The sequence below is a fragment of the Eretmochelys imbricata genome, chromosome 7, assembly GCF_965152235.1.
Source record: "Eretmochelys imbricata isolate rEreImb1 chromosome 7, rEreImb1.hap1, whole genome shotgun sequence".
Lineage (NCBI taxonomy): Eukaryota > Metazoa > Chordata > Testudines > Cheloniidae > Eretmochelys > Eretmochelys imbricata.
In genome coordinates, this window is record NC_135578.1 from 61,098,361 (window position 1) to 61,117,225 (window position 18,865).

At 43.4% G+C, this 18,865-nt stretch overlaps 1 protein-coding gene across 1 annotated transcript in view; it reads right to left on the reverse strand.

Moving 5' to 3' along the window:
* The window catches only part of CHUK (component of inhibitor of nuclear factor kappa B kinase complex), a 79,501-nt gene that overhangs the window by 59,924 nt on the left and 712 nt on the right, over nt 1-18,865 (reverse strand). The window contains exons 2-4 of the mRNA XM_077823433.1: nt 18,483-18,577; nt 14,363-14,477; nt 9,151-9,220 (exon numbers count right to left, since the gene is read on the reverse strand). Of these exons, the coding sequence (XP_077679559.1) occupies nt 9,151-9,220; nt 14,363-14,477; nt 18,483-18,577 (280 nt within the window). The remainder of the gene's footprint in view (nt 1-9,150; nt 9,221-14,362; nt 14,478-18,482; nt 18,578-18,865) is intronic.

The following is an 18,865-nucleotide window of genomic DNA, read 5'->3' on the forward strand; positions in this document are numbered from 1 at the left end:
GAACGTTGTTGCCTCGGTAATGCTGTTCCGACCCCTTGGTGCTTTTGTCCTTGGAGCTCCAGTGTTATCAGCAACAGCAAACAGTGCAGCCTGCTAATTTAGCAAACCTTAATGCTACTTATAAAAAAAGACAACAGGCACAGTTTTGTAACAAAGGCACTTGGCCAGGTTTATTGCCCTGAAGGCACAGTACTAGCGTTTTATAGGAGCTACAAGGACACTAACATATAAGTGCCCAGGGGCAAGGAACAGCTTAGTGAGCAGAGGAATTTTTGCTGTCTCCTAAGCCACAAAAAGGGTTAAGACAACATTTACAGACTGAAACAAACAACTTACATATCCTTATACATGTTTTATGACATTTGTTTATTTCCCCTTGTTCCTAATATCTTGGACAAAACATCCTTATTCATTATTTTGTCAAATTTTATTTTGTTTTGGATGCATTTGTACTAGTTAAAATATATGTATGTAAATACTGTAGCTTAGTACACTAGCAACAACTTTGCCAAGTTCATGTACTGGACAGTGAACTTATGTTCGTTTGCTTTAATATATGGCCTGACTTTGGTTTACAAAAGTGGTTCTCAAACTGTTGTACTGGTGACCCCTTTCACATAGCAAGCCTCTGAGTGAGAAACCTCCTTACAAATTAAAAACACTTGTTTATATATTTAACACCATTATAAATGCTGGAGGCAAAGCGAGGTTCGGGGTGTAGGCTGACAGCTCACGACCCCCTATGTAATAACCCTCGCAACCCCCTGAGGGGTCCCAACCCAGTTTGAGAACCCCTGGTTTACAGCCTCTGATTCAGGCCTTAAATTTTGCACCAGGCTCAGTGTTCCAATCTCTCTCTACTACAGCTGCATTTTCCTTTTTTCTCCTTCATAGTGTATGTATTTAAGAAGAAACAGGATCAGACTAACTACAAAATCCTGCGCACTAAATACAACCATCTAAAAAGGTGCATCCTCTTCCCCTATCCACACAAGGGCACTGAGCCACACCTATAAGATGATCAAACTAGGGGTTTCCCAATATGAGACTACAGAGCTGAAAACAGAAGGAAAAAGGGAATTTGTTAAAATGAAGATATATTTGCTCTTTTGGGATTCAACTGTGCATGCACTTCGTGTTTATTTTTTGGCTTGGTAATGTGCAAGCAAAACCAAGATTCTAGCAACAAAACCCCCAAACCAAACAATTGTTAATGATGTGGCAATAAGTAGCAATAGTGCAACTTTTTAATTTTAGCACACTACAAACCATTAAATCTGGACCATATGTTAACTCTGAAACATAACAATGAATAATAACCATGAACATTGTTATGTATGTAGCAGGGGAGTTACCCCGCTCCTGTGAAAGGCTAGGCTGATTGGGGAAGCAGCCACAGCTAGGGCCACGCCGCAATCAGGCCACAGCTGGCCCTATAAAAGGGCTGTGAGCCAGGAGCAGAGTCAGTCTCTCTCTAGCTCTGGAGAAAGAAGGTACCTGAAGTAGAGTAGTGCTGGGGAAAGGCAAGAGGAATTGGGGAGCTCCAGCCTGGTAACTCCCCAGGCTGCAGGCCTTGTGCAAGGCCTAAAGAAGGTACTGGGGCTGCAGAGGTACAGTCCGGGGTTAGGCAGAAACAGCTGGTCCAGACCCCATTGCCAATGATGAGTGGCCATTACAGACTGCAGTCTGCCCCAGTGAGTGGGAGCTAGATGATGACTGGCAGTAGCCACTGAGACAAGGTGGGGATAATGGGTTGGGGGTTCCCCTGGGAGGGGAGATCCAGACTATGGATTACTGCTGGAGATAGAACCCTGAGGTAAAGGGCCAGCGGGGTCCGGGAAGGACACAGGGGCCTGAGGCAGGTGAGCCATGGGCCTGCAGAGGGCGCTCTGGGCTGGACAAGAGCTAATTCCCAAGACTACCAGCAGGAGGTGCTGCACTGGTGAGTCTTCAACCCTGCTACAATGTATTTCATTATAGATCATTTTTTCAGAAATATCTAACTAATGTGCTTAGCTCACAATTCCAAAATGCCTTCCCCACATGAGCCAGGAACCAGAAGCCCCACCTCTTCCATACCAGCTGCTAAAAATCTTCAATCCGTAATTTACAGCTTCAAAAATGCACTTATCCACAGTCAATACAAAAATCTGCAGGAAATGGAGGACTGGCAATGTAGAGGCACAGTAAAATAAGTTGAATGTTATGTCAGGAACACACATGAGGGATACCGTATTATTAGTATTAGTATGTAATTTAATTTAAAGTCAGAGTTTACCTGAAGGCACCACAGAATTTCCAGCCAGCTAGAGTGGAGCACCACAGGCCCTCGGGGCCAGGCAACAGAATTTCCAGCCAGCTAGAGTGGAGCACCACAGGCCCTCGGGGCCAGGCAACAGAATTTCCAGCCAGCTAGAGTGGAGCACCACAAGCCCTCGGGGCCAGGCAACAGAATTTCCAGCCAGCCACTGGGGAAATCTCTGACCCTATAGGCCAGGCCAAAGAATTTAGATGCAGCTCCCCACAGAGTACATAGGGCCTTTCCTAAAAGTCGAAGGCAGGCAGGTATACAAGACTGAGTTAAGACTTGTTTTGCAACATTACTTGTAAGTTTCCACTTTCCAGTGTTCAATTGTTTATTGAACAATACAATTCAGTGTTGTTAACATGCATATGGCCATTTAAAAGTGTATCTGGCTGGACATTTCCTTGGAATGACTTCATTAGGCCATTCTCCAGGAGCTCCTCCTGCAGATACACCCACCTGGGTGTAGAGAAGACATTTTCACCAGCCAAGACCAACACTATCTCCCTAGACAGAGAGCTGTGCTGACTCGAGATAGAGTTGGTGCTTTTTATTCTCTCCTAGCAGTACTGCTGGCAGAGCAATGGAAGCCAAGAGCAGGCATCTGAAAAGGCAGTATAGCAAAGATACCATTGCTGTGACTCTAGACCCCAGTCCAACTCAGCAGGAGGAGTAATGAGAAGATGCTGGCCACCAGGAGCAGGAACACACATCAGGCATTCTTGCTGCCCTAGACCAGGTCTGAAGTGTGTGTGACTAAAGTTAGGGTTGGTCGCGGGGGGGCAAAGGGGATCCACACAGAGTTTCAGACGGTCTATCCTCCAATCCAGGGACTACAAAATTGATATTAGCACCTGAACCATCTTTTCCACATGTTCTTGATTTGGGGTATACACAGATGCTAGCCATGGCTGAAGCTTTCTGAGGTGTAGCCTGGTGTGTTGAACCACACAGGTACACAGGAGGCAGTTGTGTGCCATGGTGAGAGGATATGATTTCAGACATAGCACCAGATCCTGTAGCATCTCAAACCTGGATTGAGGTGGTAAAACCTTGGCCTTTGTGGAATCTGAGACCACACCAATAAACTATCTTGGGGTACAGGTAGTAGAACTGATCTGTTCCATTCACCAGGAGCCCCAGTGCATCGAACATTGATACGATAGTGAAGATGCTGTATAACACCTGAGCCTCAACCAGTTATCCAGGTACATAGGGCCCTATGAAATGTTTTATTATGGATTTTCAGATTTATTCCCATTTTTAAAAGATCTATGGATTTTTTAAATCAAAATTCTTTGATACACTGACAATTAAGTAGCCTTTCTATAAATGCATTAAAATGTTCAGAATTGGATTGCAATGGGAAAACATATTTTACAAAAAAAAAATCCTACAATTTAAGGAAAACATGCTGCAGATATACAGTACATGTGAAAATTCACACATTTTAAATCACTTTTTAAAGTAGCACTTGCTCAGGTGACCAAACAGATGTCGCTAAACAGTAATACAAAAAGTCCACAGAAGCGTGTGGGCACGCATGGGGGGGCAGGTGCATGTATGCTCTTTCTTTAAGCAGAGCACTCAGTGCCTAAATACTTGTTCAAACAGCAGGTGGCAGCAACCACTCTTGAAACATGCATCTGATGAAGTAAGCTGTAGCTCACGAAAGCTTATGCTCAAATAAATTTGTTAGTCCCTAAGGTGCCACAAGTACTCCTTTTCTTTTTGCGAATACAGCCTAACACGGCTGCTACTCTGACTCCTGAGACAAAGGCTGGTACACAGACAGGATCGCCCCTGACCCCCACCCCAATGGAGACCAGCAAGGGGAAGGGGACACCCCAACTTCAGCCCCCACCCCTCAGGCTCTGCTCAACACAAAACAGGAGGCTCCCGATCCAGAGCAGCTTGACTCAAGTGTAGCTGCATAGTAGCTCAACCATGCAGCCCACCTTGCCTGCCGCTGTGGTCTCAATGCTGGGGAGAGCAGAATTCTGCATTAACGTTCTGATTCCATGATTCTATCCATGAACACAGATTTCATAGTACCCTAGGTATGGGAACACATGGACTCCTGATTTATGCAGATGAGTTCCCACTACCACCATGCACTTTGAATATCTGAGGAGTGGCTGAGAGACCAAACTAGAGCACTGAACTGACAGTGGGACCCATTTACCACAAATCTGAGAAACTTCCAATGGCAGTGTCAAATCACAACATGGAAGCAAGCATTCTTTAAGTGTATCAGTCCCCATGTTCCAGGAAGGAATAATCAAGGCTATGGTAACCACTAACCATGAGCAACTTTATTTTCTTCAGGAATTTGTTTAACTCTCTTAGATCTACAATAGGCCTGAGAACTTCTTTGGCTTTGGGGATCAGAAATAAAAGCCTTCCCCTCTGAGGCCTAATTGAACTTCTTCTGTGGCCCCAATTGAAAAAGCAACCAGATCTCCTAATGACGGATGATCTTGTCAGAGCAGTCACTGAAGGAGGGGAGGGAGGGGGTGTATAAATGAACCTGAGGGAATATTCCAGTTCTACCATGCTTAAGACCCACTGATCTGAGGTTATTTGGACCCACAGTCTTAGAAAGTGGGATAATCAGTTGAAAAACAAAGGGCAGGAAATAAAGGGAACTACAGACACTGGTGTACTGTCCTCAACAAACGCGTCAAAATGCCTGTTGGAATGCAGCAACTGGAAAGCATGAGCCCACTAATGCTGAAGAGGAGGATGGTAGAGACTGCCCTGTATAACTCCTGCCCTTTCTCCTTGGCGAATCTTGAGACAGAGGAGGAAAACCCTGGAGTCTGTATGGCTGTTGATGACCAAAATGTTTCCTCTGTTTCACCAGAATACAGATCACTGGAATCCTTTAAGCTACAGAGCCCATCGTCCATCTTATCTGAACATAAACAGGGACCTTTGAAAGGGAGGTCCATGATGGTTTACTGGACTTCTGGCGAAATCCTGGATGACTGTAACCACGAACTTCTTCTCACTGTAACAGCTGATACCATGTTTCGAACCACCACATCTGCACTGCACACGATGTCCTGGAGAACAGTTCTGGCAATCAACTTGCCATCATCTACTATTACTGCAAACTCCTGCTTACAGTGCTTTGGCAGATTATAAAATTTAAAGATGTTGTTTTCCTAGAGGGTGGAGTCAGAGCAGCTCAGAAGTGCTTGTTGATTTGATTCTTGAGCTGAAGACTCCCTGTGGAATAAAGTTTGCATCCAAACAAGTCCAGTTCCTTTGCATCTTTTTGCCTGTCAGTATTGACACTAGGTACACGCCTCTCCCATTTATTAGCAGCTGTCACCAACAAGGAACCCAGGGGAGGATGGGAATACAAGTATTTATAATCCTTAGAGGGGATGTAGTATTTCCTTTCAGCACCCTTTGCTGTGTGGGGTAAGGAGAATGGTGTCATAACACTTTGACTGGCTCCATAATGGCTTCACCAATTGGCAGGACCACCCTGGCAGGGGCTGCTGATACGAAGATGTCCACCACTCGGAGGAGCTTAAACCTCTTGGAGATGTGTTTGTCACTGATACGGGATTCACCCAATGTCACATTAAACAGGTTGGATGGGGATCACTAACTGGCATGGGTTTAGTGCAACTGTGGCAGGATTTAAATCCCAGTGAGCACAGCATCGTTCTGGTACCAAAAGCCAGTTATCTGAAAACAAACTTAGTCTAGTCTTAGGACTACCAGTATAACTAGTAGGGCTGTCGATTAAATTTTGTTTAGTTAATCGCATGAGTTAACGGTGACTGATCATTATTAACAGTTTTAATTGCACTGTTAAACATTAGAATACCGACTGAAATTTATTAAATATTTTTGGATGTTTTTCTACATTTTTGAATATATTGATTTCAATTACAATACAGAATACAGTGTACAGTACTCACTTCATATTTTTATTACAAACATTTGCACTGTAAAGATGAACAAAATAGTATTTTGTAATTCACATCTACAAGTACTGTTGTGCAATCTCTATCCTGAAAGTGCAATTTACAAAGGTATTTTGTTCCATAACTGCACTCAAAAACAAAACAATGTAAAACTTTAGAGCCTACAAGTCCACTCAGTCCTACTTCTTTTTCAGCCAATCGCTCAGACAAACAAGTTCGTTTACATTTGCAGGAGATAATGCTGCCCGCTTCTTGTTTACAATGTCACCTGAAAGTGAGAATAGGCGTTCGCATGGTGTTGTAGCTGGTGTTGCACGATATTTACATGCCAGATGCGCTATAGATTCATATGTCCCTTCATACTTCAATCACCATTCCAGAGGACGTGTCCATGCTGATGACTGGTTCTGCTCAATAATGATCCAAAGCAGTACAGACCAACACGTGTTCATTATCATCATCTGGCTCAGATGCCATCAGCAGAAAGTTGATTTTCTTTTTTGGTGGTTCTGGTTCTGTAGTTTCCGCATCAGAGTGTTACTCTTAACATTTCAGATTCTTAAACCTTGGGTCGAGTGCTGTAGCTATTTTTAGAAATCTCACATTGGTACGTTCTTTGTGTTTTGTCAAATCTGCAGTGAAAGTTCTTAAAAGGAACAAATGCTGGGTCATCATCCGAGATGCTATAATATGAAATATATGGCAGAATGCGGGTAAAACAAGAGCAGAAGACATACAAGGAGTTCAGTCACAAATTTAATTGATGCATTTTTTTTAAATAGTGTCATCAGCATGGAAGCTTGTCCTCTGGATTGGTGACCGAAGCATGAAGGTGCATACGAATGTTTAGCACATCTGGCATGTGAATATCTTGCAATGCTGTCTACAAGAGAGCCATAGGAGAGCCAAGCGACACCTCACTTTCAGGTGACATTGTAAACAAGAAGTGGGCAGCATTATCTCCTGCAAACGTAAACAAACTTATCTGTCTGAGCAATTGGCTGAACAAGTAGTAGGACTGAGTGGACTTGTAGGCTCTAAAGTTTTACATTGCATTCAAAAACAACTTATTTTTTTGTACATAATTCTACATTTGTAAGTTCAACTTTCATGACAGAGATTGCACTACAGTACTTGTATTAGGTGAATTGAAATACTATTTCTTATTTTTTACAGTGCAAATATTTGTAATCTAAAGTAAAAGTGAGCACTGTATACTTTATATTCTGTGTTGTAATTGAAATCAATACATTTGATTATGTAGAAAACATCCAAAAATATTTACATAAATGGTATTTATTGTTTAACAGTGCAATTATGCAATTAATCATGATTAATTTTTTTTAATCGCTTGACAGCCCTAATAACTAGCTAAACGAACTTACTCCTAACAATAAGAGGGTATATAGACAAAGAATTGAAGGTAGCACTTATAATAAATTGAAGGTTGCTGTGACAACTGTCACGGGCAGCATGAAGGAACTGAAAGGGGTCCAGAGGTGGCTCCGCCCTCTTATACCACCCCACAGTGGCATCAGATAGGAGGGGGCTCAAGCTGCCCCCATAGGTACAGCTGAGGGAAAAATATTCTCTAAAAGCAGTTCATAAGGCAAACACACACACCTAAAGTGGAACAGATCTGTGCAAACACTCAAAGAACAACACTTCTTCCCTGCAAAAGCAAACAGATTTCTTTTGGTAGATTTGACTCACCCTGTAGTCCCAAGAAGAAGAGAATCATGTATATACATTATGTGTTCACAAACTCTTTACTATTAGTAAAATATGCTTAGCAGGTATGCTCTTTAAAGCATCTTGGGTTGAATGATAAATATAGACAATACAAATTCATCAATTTCTCAGGAAACACAACTCTAGGAGCTTGACTACACCATGGTGAGGGGTTAATCCACATTGAGTTAGCATGCAATTTGTAAGCCACGCTAATAGCATGCATCCAGGATGGCTGTGCCCTCTTTCAATTCACAACAAACGGCGAGGTTTATTGCATATTAAGTGCATGGCATTCTCGGAGGGAATCCCATGGTTCTTTGCTGCTGAACTGGGTGCATTCTGAATTTTTCTCATTCTGCATATTGCAGGATGCATTGTGGGATGCATAGCAGAAGCCAGGCAAGTTCAAATTTTATTTTTTTTTTAAATCCTATGGTTCTACACTCTCAATCCCTTGCTTCCTTTCTGGGTAGCTAGCACCATTTTTGAATTGCTGTTGGCCAGCATGGACCTTATGCTGACAACTGTGAATATGCAGACACTCCTTGGAGTGGGCTTTATTTCAGCACTCAAAACCAGGTGGCTTTGGTTTTGGACTTCACCCACCACATCACCAAGCAGAGATGTGGCTGCAGATGCAGCTCTTCCCTCAGCAGTAGCGGAGAAAGCAGGACGAGGAACAAGAGGATGACACTGAGCATCTGATATTATAAGAGCTGCTTCACACAGTGCCAGTGTGGACCACGCTATGTCAGCAGGAGATGCTCTCCTGCCAATTTAGCTACCACCACTCATTGGGAGTGATTTTAATTATGCTGGCAGGAGAGCTCTCCCCCACTGGCATAGAGCAGCTACGCAGGAGACCTTACTGTAGTGCACTGCTGTAAGGCCTGTAGTGTGGACTTAGTCTTAATGTGCTGTAATTAACTGCACACTGTGTATGTGGGCATTTTCACCCAGACTAACCTGAAGTTAAGGCAGATTTAAACCTCCAGACAAGCCCTACGTGTCACAAATTATCCCAGTAAGCAGGACAAAAGAGCCTTCCACTACTAGAGATACCTGCTTTGTTTTGACAACTTGCTTTTGCAGGGTTTTGTTGAAACATCAAAACAGTTACATATAGCGAACTTGAAAAGGCAAGAAAGGCAGCAGATTACGTACCAATGTCGCAAAGCAGAGAAAGTATTTGACTTTCCTTAAGTCCACAGCAATTTTCTGGTTTGTTTAACAACTACAGAAAAGAAAAATAAGTCTAAGTCGGCAATGCAAGAATTATTTGTTAAGATCTTCTGTCCTCAATCACTACAACATGAGAAAACAATTAAATTCACACTTAATTAAAATGGGCTACAAAATTAATTGGTCTTGTGAAAAAGAATAAAAGGTACAGAAAGACAAAAGTATATATGAGCAAGAAACTGGTTTGAAAAGAAGATTCCAAGTGTGTGAAGGTTGTTGTAGTTACATATAACACAGTCTTGTAGGCTGTTTAGAGGCCAGGCAATGACAGATTCAAAACTGACAGCCATTACGGCGAGATCATGGCCCCCAGAGAGTCTGCACATTCCCCAAAAACTTGACAAATTCAAAACATTATATGAAAGCAAACAAATGAAATTTATGACTGGCCCAAGTCTCAGGAGCAAGATCACTGCTTGGAGGATCAACTGCGCTAAACAAATAATCTAAACTAGGGGTCTCAAAGTCCCTGTCCACGGGCCATCTGCAGCCCAAGAACCTCCCCACTGCGGCCCGCGGAAACAGTTAATAAAGTTCTTTCATCCAGCCCTCAAGGCTGCCAGCCGAAAGTGGGTGGGAGGGTCAGGAGGGGAGCTGGCAGGAGAGATTCACGTGCCTCTCCCCACAACGTTGCTCCATCCTGCTGCTCCTGGGACCCTCCCAGGGGTTGCACTCGGCAACGTGTAATTCACCTCGGGCAGCTCGTCTCCCTGCAAGCGGTTCCATATCCCTGCTGTTGCCGGTGGAGGAGAGATCCATGCAGCCATGCTGTCTACTGCAGGCGCCGCCCCCTGTAGCACCCATTGGCTGGGGGAGAGGGACAGAGATACCACCACTAGTCGCTGGGCAGAGTCAGCCATGGAGGCAGCATCATTAGTTGCCAGGCAGAGTCATTTGGGGCAGCATGAGGCCAAGGGAGCAAGGGAAAAGGGTGGGAAACGGGCTGGGGAGGTGGCGTGAACACCATCTTCAGTGACATTATTGGCCCGCTGGGGGGGTTTGAGGACTGGCACTGGCCCTAAGGTAAATTGAGTTTGAGACCCCGGTCTAAACCATTTCTGAGGAGCCAAGGAAAATAAGGCCAAGTGACAAGAAGAAACAGAAAGGAGCACATGTATATGCATGCATGCATGCATACACACACACACACGGAGCATGATGCCCTGTAGTCCCTAGGTTAGTACTCCATGAAAAGAACAGGAAGGAAACACACGGGGCCAGATTTTTGCTATGTCTAAGGGGGTGAAGGGGCAGTCAGGGAACCAGTTACAGCTCCCTGTTCTCTGCTTGACCCAGAGTGACAGCTGCTTTAATCTGAACAAGTTGGCTATGGACCTTAATGGACCATCCATCAGCAGGAATTGCATGGCACCTTAGCCACACACACCAGCACAAGGAGCAATGGGTAGGAAGGCACACAAGCCAGCTACATGGGCTCTGCACCTGCTGGAGACTCCCCCTCCCGAATACTAGGGCATCCCTGACTAGGGCATTGCAATTAGTCTCCATTCCCTTTGCACCACCTGAGCAGTGTAGAGAGCCTGCCCTTCAGTCATGCTGATGCCTGGAATGTATCAGAAAGAGGTGTGCTCTCTTCTGCAATGACTGCATAACCCTCTAATGTTGATCCACCCAATGCCGGCCTGCAAGTTACTGCCCTTACCAGATCAACTGAGTTCATTATATGCCAGCTGGCATTCTGAACCATTGAGCAGTCAGTGAGTACTTTTATGTCACTTCGCCTAATTTCTGTTCACCTACTAATCATATATTTAGCCAGGCAGATCAAGTGATTGGTATTTCATCATAAGGCCTAGCTAGCTGTGTGTTATCTATCATTTAATCCCTCTTCATCACTGAATATTTATTTGGGATTTAAGCACTCTGTCTCTCATTCTTCGATTTTTCAATCTACTTGAAAGCTAAGCACTTGCCTTATTAACCAACTGTCCATTGGATTGCCCCCAGCATGGCTGGCTCTGCTAACCATTTGCTACCCTCTTACATGTGCGATCTTCATCTGCTCCTCTATTCCCCCACCCCTGTATCCTTTCATCCTAACACCACACACACTCCCCACCATCATCTGTACATTTGCATCTCTTCCTCCTGTCCTTGCTCTACCTCTCTCACTCCCACAAATCCACATACCTCTTCTGCCTTCCTCACTTCCATAATCACTTGTCCCATTCCAATCCTCCCTCGCTAACACTTTGCTTCCTTTAACCTCAACTGTTTCCTTCCTCCTGTCCCCACTAAAATGCCAAGTCCATCCAAAAGAAAACTTCTTCCAACCACAACTTCACGATCTCCCAGCTCTCACTGAGACTTGGACTCTCCCTGGCCCTTCTCTCCCCCTCATACTGCCTCTGTTGCAACTTTCCTATTGCAATCACTCCTCATCAACTCTCCTTGCACAAAATTGTCCTGCACAGGTCATAGTTGGGGTATTTGGCTCCCCTCTCTTATTTCTATCACTTCCAATGCCTTCCTGCTTCTTCTTTTCACTCATCTTTTGGACTACCCTCCTCTTTCTTCTACTCCATGTTGCTGTAATCTATGGCCCACCTTATTCCATCTCACTGACCATCCTCAATGACTGACTCTTGGCTCCCATGCTTCACAATCCCTCACTTTCATTTTGGCTACTTCAGCCTCCAAACTGATGTCCCAAATGATCCCTAGGTAGCTGCCCACCTTCCTGCCTTCATCTCTTCATTTGATTAGCTCCTTCATTCACCTGATCTGGTCTTCACCAAATACTACTCTCTCTGACCTTTCCATCACTGAATTCCTCCCTCTTACCATTACCTCTTCTCCTCAGCACTGCCCACACCACTTCGGGAACCACCAATTCATCAACATCTATTATCTCTCTTCTGCTTTTCACCACCCTTGTTCTCACATCTCAGCAGTCTCACAACGATGCAAGCTTTCTCCGCTACATATTCACTCCGTTGTCTCAGCTAAGTAGTTCTACTTCTCCCCTCTCACTGAATGCCACATGCACAACTCAGACAATTCCCCCCCCCCCCATCTTTGATCCCCTCAAATCCTACCTCTACTCAGGATTTCTTCAAGGAAAAAAACATAACATCCAACATGACCTCTTCCTATCACTTACAGAGTTCTCACCTGCTTTCCGATGTCACCCAGAGGCTCCCCCCCTCCCTCATTCTTCTCAACTTCTAACTTTCATCATGTGTTCTCCACCCAGGGGAAAAGGCTTTTGTCCCCTGATTACAGAACACTCACCCAGACCCCCATCTCACACCCAATCTCTTCTTTCCAAAACTCTCATTCAATCACTGTAACCACCCCTGGAGTTTCTTTCCTCCAGCTCCATCCACCTTCCACCCTCTATGCTCCCTGAAAGTGTTGTCAGAGTCTAAAATGATCTCTTTCTGCCCAAACATGAAGGCCTGTCCTCCAGCCTCATGCTCCTCAACTTATCAGCTAACTTTGACAACCATGCTCCTACCCTTGAAATCTTGTCCTCCCTTGGCTTTAGTGACTCCATCCTCTGTCCTGGGTCTCCTATCACCAAACAAAGCATCTTAAATACATGCTAGGGTGATCATGTTTTTAGAAGTTGGTGCCATTAGTGATCTACTAGTGTAGACAGGGCATACACAGCATGCCTAAGGACAGAGAAGGAGTCATTGGCAGAATCAGGCTCATTTCTCTTCAGACAACACTCCCCACAGATCAAGATGACCAGTAACTGATAAAGACCACAATTTAGTATCAGACTATTTTCCAGCCTTGGTGCTGTTACAGAACTTTAACTAGATATTGACATCAGTGCAAAATAAAGATGTCACCACACAAGTGCAGAAAAGAGATGAAAATGAGATCACAGATGATTAAAAATATGCTGTAGTGCTTCTCCCTCTTTAGGTGTGAAGCATTAGAGGTGATCATTTGGACTAGAGCATTTCCCTTCCAGAACAGCCACAGGCACCAACACAGCTTTCAAGGTCTGAAAAACCTAACAAATGGTACACTGAAATGAGATTTGATGTTACCAAGGTCGGCTGAGCCTGGCCCTCCTCCTAGTCCTTCAGGTTTCCCCATGCTCCTATTCACCGAAGGCAGAACCTCTGAGTGGGGCGCTGCTATCCATATTATCAGTTCAGTATCTCTGTATATCCCTAACCTGTCCCCTCCGGGTTCAGACTTTCAGTTTCCTCCTCCTGAGAATATCCAATCAGGGATTGCTCCAATTGCTTCAAATAAAGCCAGAAGTATTTAACATAGAAAACAAAGAGAAGATGAAAGTGAAATGGAAAAAATCATGGATATAATAGGATAGAAGTTAGTTACTGATTAAACAGAATTCAAAGTCTCTCATTGTTAAAGCCCATTTGCCTCTCTCCCAGTCCTTAGTCTGTGGCACATCTGACTTGTCTGCTATTTACACTGTAGTCAAGAGCCTTCCTCATCATTTTAGATACAAGATCAAATTCTTGTCCAATCCCTCATTTAGTTACCTTTGTTTCTTAGTCTACAAATGAAAGTGTGTCATTCCCAATTCCCACTGCAAGGGAAGGGAGTACAAAGTGTGCTGGTCTATATCACTGCCCTCTATTAAAACTACTGAAAGGTGCTGGTGAATACACCATTAAGCATTTCTTCCAAGGTGCTGTCTAGTGTCTTCCTAAATGAAAGTCGCCCATGCAATGGCCTAAACACGTTCCGAAATCAATAGGGAATATTAGCATTTTGGTAGCTTCAGCCCAGGAAGATTCTACACTGATGGAAGCCATGTGAGAATCTAAATAAATCGACAATTTAGTGTGACATCTTTCATACTTTTACATACTCCAGAATAACTTCTCTATTATGTATCTGTATCAAACACACTGCTGGTTAAATAAGAGCTTGATTTAACGACTAGAATTTGTACCACACTGATTTAGTTCCTATGACGGAAGTGTAAAAAGGGGATTGCACTTGTACTACTCACCACTGTAAGATACTCTGGTGCAAACCCCTTCTTACACTGGTGTGGGTGCACCTGTGGATTTGCACTTGCATTTGTTACACAGGTGCAAAAATCCCAATCCACTTAGTCGCACAGTCAACTTTGAAATCACTTATTCAGCTATAATTTCAAACAAGCAGGTTTTACCTTTCTGAGATCACCTCCTGAACAGTACTCCATTGCAAGAAGAGGGACATCATTAACTAGGAAGTTCATCTCCTCTGGAACATCACAGGCCTTTACTACATAGGGGTTGTTTAACCTAAACAAATGGAAAGTGTGATGAAAATCTTGACACATATTTCAGCAGAAGATCAAGCAACAGAAGCAAAATGTGTTTCAAATATGTGCACAATAAGATTTCTTTCCCAAAAACATTTAATGTTAAAAGTGCGATGGCCAGCAAGTAATTGTCATCAAGTTATCCCAGTGTTACCCAAGGACAATAAACAAAGTTCATACTTTCTAAGAACAAGCAGATCAGTGATGAGTGGAAAGTTAGTCTTATGGTTAAGGACTGGATTGGGACTCAAGAGATTTGGATTCAAGTCCCTGTGTGACGATGGGCAATGTCACTTAATCTGCACTTCAATTTCTGAATCTGTACAAGAGGGATGATACCTCCTTACCTCCCAGCAGTGTTGGGAAGATACATTTGTTAAGGTCTGTGATGCCCTCAGATACTTTTCTATGTGAATACCTACATAGGTAGAAGATGTGTACATAAGGAAAGGGGGAGCCATTTAATATCTATTTCCTGGTCATGTCTGAAAATACACCTGTCAACCTCTCAAAACAACATGAGGGGAACACAGAGGATCCAAAGAGCCAAAGTTGGGAATATTGAGATTGTACTTCTGATGGAAACACACAGCCAACTCAGTGTCAACTAAGAGATTCAATACGTTGCATAAAGCAAACTCTCCATAACACTCTAAACATTTCCATCTTTTTTTTTTGTTAACTCGTCTAGTAATATTTTATTTCCTAGTCTCTACTTCCCTTCTAGATTTTGCAGCCTCACTCACATCATCTACCTTTCAATCATAATTGCCCCTCAGACTGGCTTTTTCTACAATTTTTGCCCTTTTCAGTTTTCAGCTAGTTCCTTCTCAAAAGGCTGTTTCTCGCTCTATGAAATTTTGCTTTTATATGGTGGTTACCTTGTCATCCATTTTTACGGTCAGTGTTGTCCCTCTTCTTTCCCTGTCTCTCCCTACCACTGTTTCTTCCCTTTCTCCTTTCTTCCACTTCTACTTCTCCTTCCTCACTTTAACCCAGCCTCTAGTGCCTTTATGTGGGCAAAAGCACTGGCCCGGCCTGACCTCTAAACTCAGTTAAGGATTTTGGAGAATGAGCCCATGGACAGTGAATGCACAGGGTATCTGTAATCAGGTGAGTGCTCTGACCAGCGCCCAGGAGAGAACCAGTGCCATGCCCAAGTCTGTTTCAGGCTTGCGCCCCATGGTCTCAACATTTTGTTCAACACAAATTTATGAAGTATACAAAAATAAAGTGATGCTCCAACTCAACTCTGGCCTTTCCGAGCCTCCTGCCCCCAAAGAGAACACAGCCCCTTATTGAACCCCCTTCTCAGTCCTGTGACAGACCGGTAGCCCTTATCCATTCCTGACTATTTCACCGTCACAGTACTGCTGTCCAATGAAGCGGTTAGCTGACAAATCTGAGTGAACTGAGTCAAGTAATGGAATCTGCTGTGACCCTTCGAAGTACTATGTTTTGGGCAAGTGGTGAAATCCTGTCAAAAGGAACACAATGCTGAAAGCAAAAATTTTAAACTACTACTGCAGTTCTTGTAAGAAGAGAGATTTTGTTCACATGTAGGAGTGGTGTTTCAGCCTGTGCAGGCAGATATTGCATGTCACCCTTCTGTTCTTACTGAACTAAGCAGGCCTGGGCCTAATTAGTCCATTGATGGGAGACCAAAGCAAACCAAGGCAAAGAGGGATTCAGCAGCTGACACTCTTTCTCTGAGTCAGGACTGAACCTGTACGGTATTAAATGTTACTATGCTACTGAAGGCACGGTGATTCTGATGAGATGTAGAACAGAAGTTCTGACTTTTCATGTTTATTAGGAAGTCTATGCCATGTATGAACCCTGGTGTTTTGACCAAATACCAATAGTAGTACTTATAATTTATCTAAAATTCTCCCTGCAGTTTTAAATGGCTATTGTAATGTTCACTTCATGTTCTATTCTAAAGCACAGCAATGAACTGTTAAACAGCAGGCCATATGCCATCCGAGAGGTAGCTGAATTTTAGAGGCAGATGTCATTTCTTGGCACATATTCAGGCCAAAGTGCTCTGGACTCCATTATCGAAATACAAGGTAGTGCTGTATCAGCATAGAAAGCCATACAGGTTTACAGGGAAATTCCGTGGACAGGGATTATGTTAACCTAATATTGTTTTATAAAACAAGCTCTAGTTATGTGATCACTTACACTTGTGCATTTTTTTTCAGTTTTATGTTCATCGGTTATATATGCTACTTCACTCACATGCAATATTCAGAGAAAAACAGGATGAAACCCATTGCAGCAAAGACACGAATCAGAGCAGTAGCAGAAAGTCTATACAACAGAATATACTGGACACAAACATGGATCTGGGCCCATATACTTCTGCTCCCTCCCTCCAGCCTGAGCCTTTCATTATAGAGTATCTATCCAACTGATATTAGAAGCTCCAAGAGCCAGGCACTTCACTTGTGAAAAGTGAAATGCATACTTCTAGCACTATATAGTAATAATTAAAATAAGCAGTTACTATTAGAATGCCTTTGGCTTACTGTGATTCATATATGTCTCACAAATGTACTGGGGACACAGGAGAGTTAAGTGCCCAAGATGCATTAATAATAGCTTCATACTTGCAGAACAGCTGCTGAACTTGTGCAGGTGCTTTCAAGATGGGTACTGTGTACATAGCAAAGCCCTGAGTTGCACTCATGTGCCAAATGCAGCTCCAGCTCTGCCCTGTGCACTTCCTTATGTTGAATTGTCAGGAGTGCAGCTAATAGCTCAGCTAAGGGGTCTGTCCACTACAAGTTACCCTAAAACACACCACCCTTTTAAGAAAGTCAGTCATCTTTCCATGTTACAAGTTATAGAAAATCTTGTCCTTAAATGTAATTTCTAATGGTGTTAACATTTATTTACAGCTTCTGAGCATCTATGGCATCTTCAAATAAAAATTTAGTTTCTATTTTGTTTGAGACGGAGGATGAAAATACATTAATATTAGATCACTAGAGCATAGCCAGTAGTTCTCAACATACTATGCCCCCTGCTGCCCCATGACTGAACCAGAAAATGTCAAGAAAGTTTTACAGACTCTGTGACCTCCATGACATAATCTTAGCCTTAATTATAGACCACTAAATTTCACCTAGTTATCTCCATATTGAGTCCAATAACTTGGAGGTTAAACTAAACTGTTGTGTGCCACAAACAGAAGACAGGAGCGACTGAGGTGCCACAAATGCAGGAGGCCCCAGCAGTGGCAGGAAATTGATTAGGTGAGTCGTGCCCAGATGATCCCTGCAGGTGAACCACACCCCATACCACTCTGCCCGACCCCAAAACTGGCAGTCAGTATGACAGAAAGATTTTTAAAGACTCCAAGCAATGGTAGGTGCCCCACTCCCCCCCGGTAAGCTGTTCCAATACTAGGAAACCATGTCTTGTTTCAGGATAGAATTTGTCCAATTACAGCTTCCAGCCCTTGGACCCTTTGTCAGCCAGGTTTTTTAAAAAAAAAAAAAAAAACTGCTCAGATCTCTTTTCTGCATAGCAGTGCCTAAATGCATTGATCAAGTCACCTCTCAACCTTCTCTTCGATAAACCGAGTAATGTGAACGTAAAACAGGCAACTGGAATTCTATGAAATCCTGTCACATGCAAAGTTCATGTCTGGGCCAGGAGCAAACAAGACATCTCACTGCAGAGGGTAGTTTTTCCATAAAACTATAAGACTGTGAAAAGAGAAGCTTATTAATTTATCATAATTATAGCGTTTTACCTTTACAGTATCAGTGTAAAGTTGATTTTTTTTTTTTTTTTAATTACAGCTTTCTTTCCAGTGGACTAAAGATGCTCACTCTCACCCCTTAGGATAAGATTAAGACCAAAAGAAAAGTCTATGGTCTACTTCTGAGTCTGAAATGCAAATGCTCCCCAATTGATTTGAGGACACCCGCTCCCAAAAGCGAGGGAAAAGATCATGATGGAGCATACTTACTTCTTCATGATTTGGATTTCATGGCACCACCGGTCTTTGTTTTTCATGCTTAGTTCCAGTCGACAAGATTTAATAGCTATCTTATCACCTAAATCCTACAACAAAAACAACCAATCAATGTGCTATGGCACAACAATCAGTCTGGGAATTAGCCAGGTTTCAGCACAGTGGAGTAGGATGGTTGTAGCAGAGGGGCATGATACTGGGGATCAATGGGTGGGGGGGGGGGGGAAATCAATCTAGGGCCAGAACAAGGGGGGGAATGAGTGGGTCAGGATGAAGGGATGTTGGTGGGGTCAGTTCATTAGGTTATCAGGGGCATCTATGTGGAGCTGAGGTGGGAGGGTTATTAGGTATTTGGGGGTGGTCAGTGCGGTCAGGAG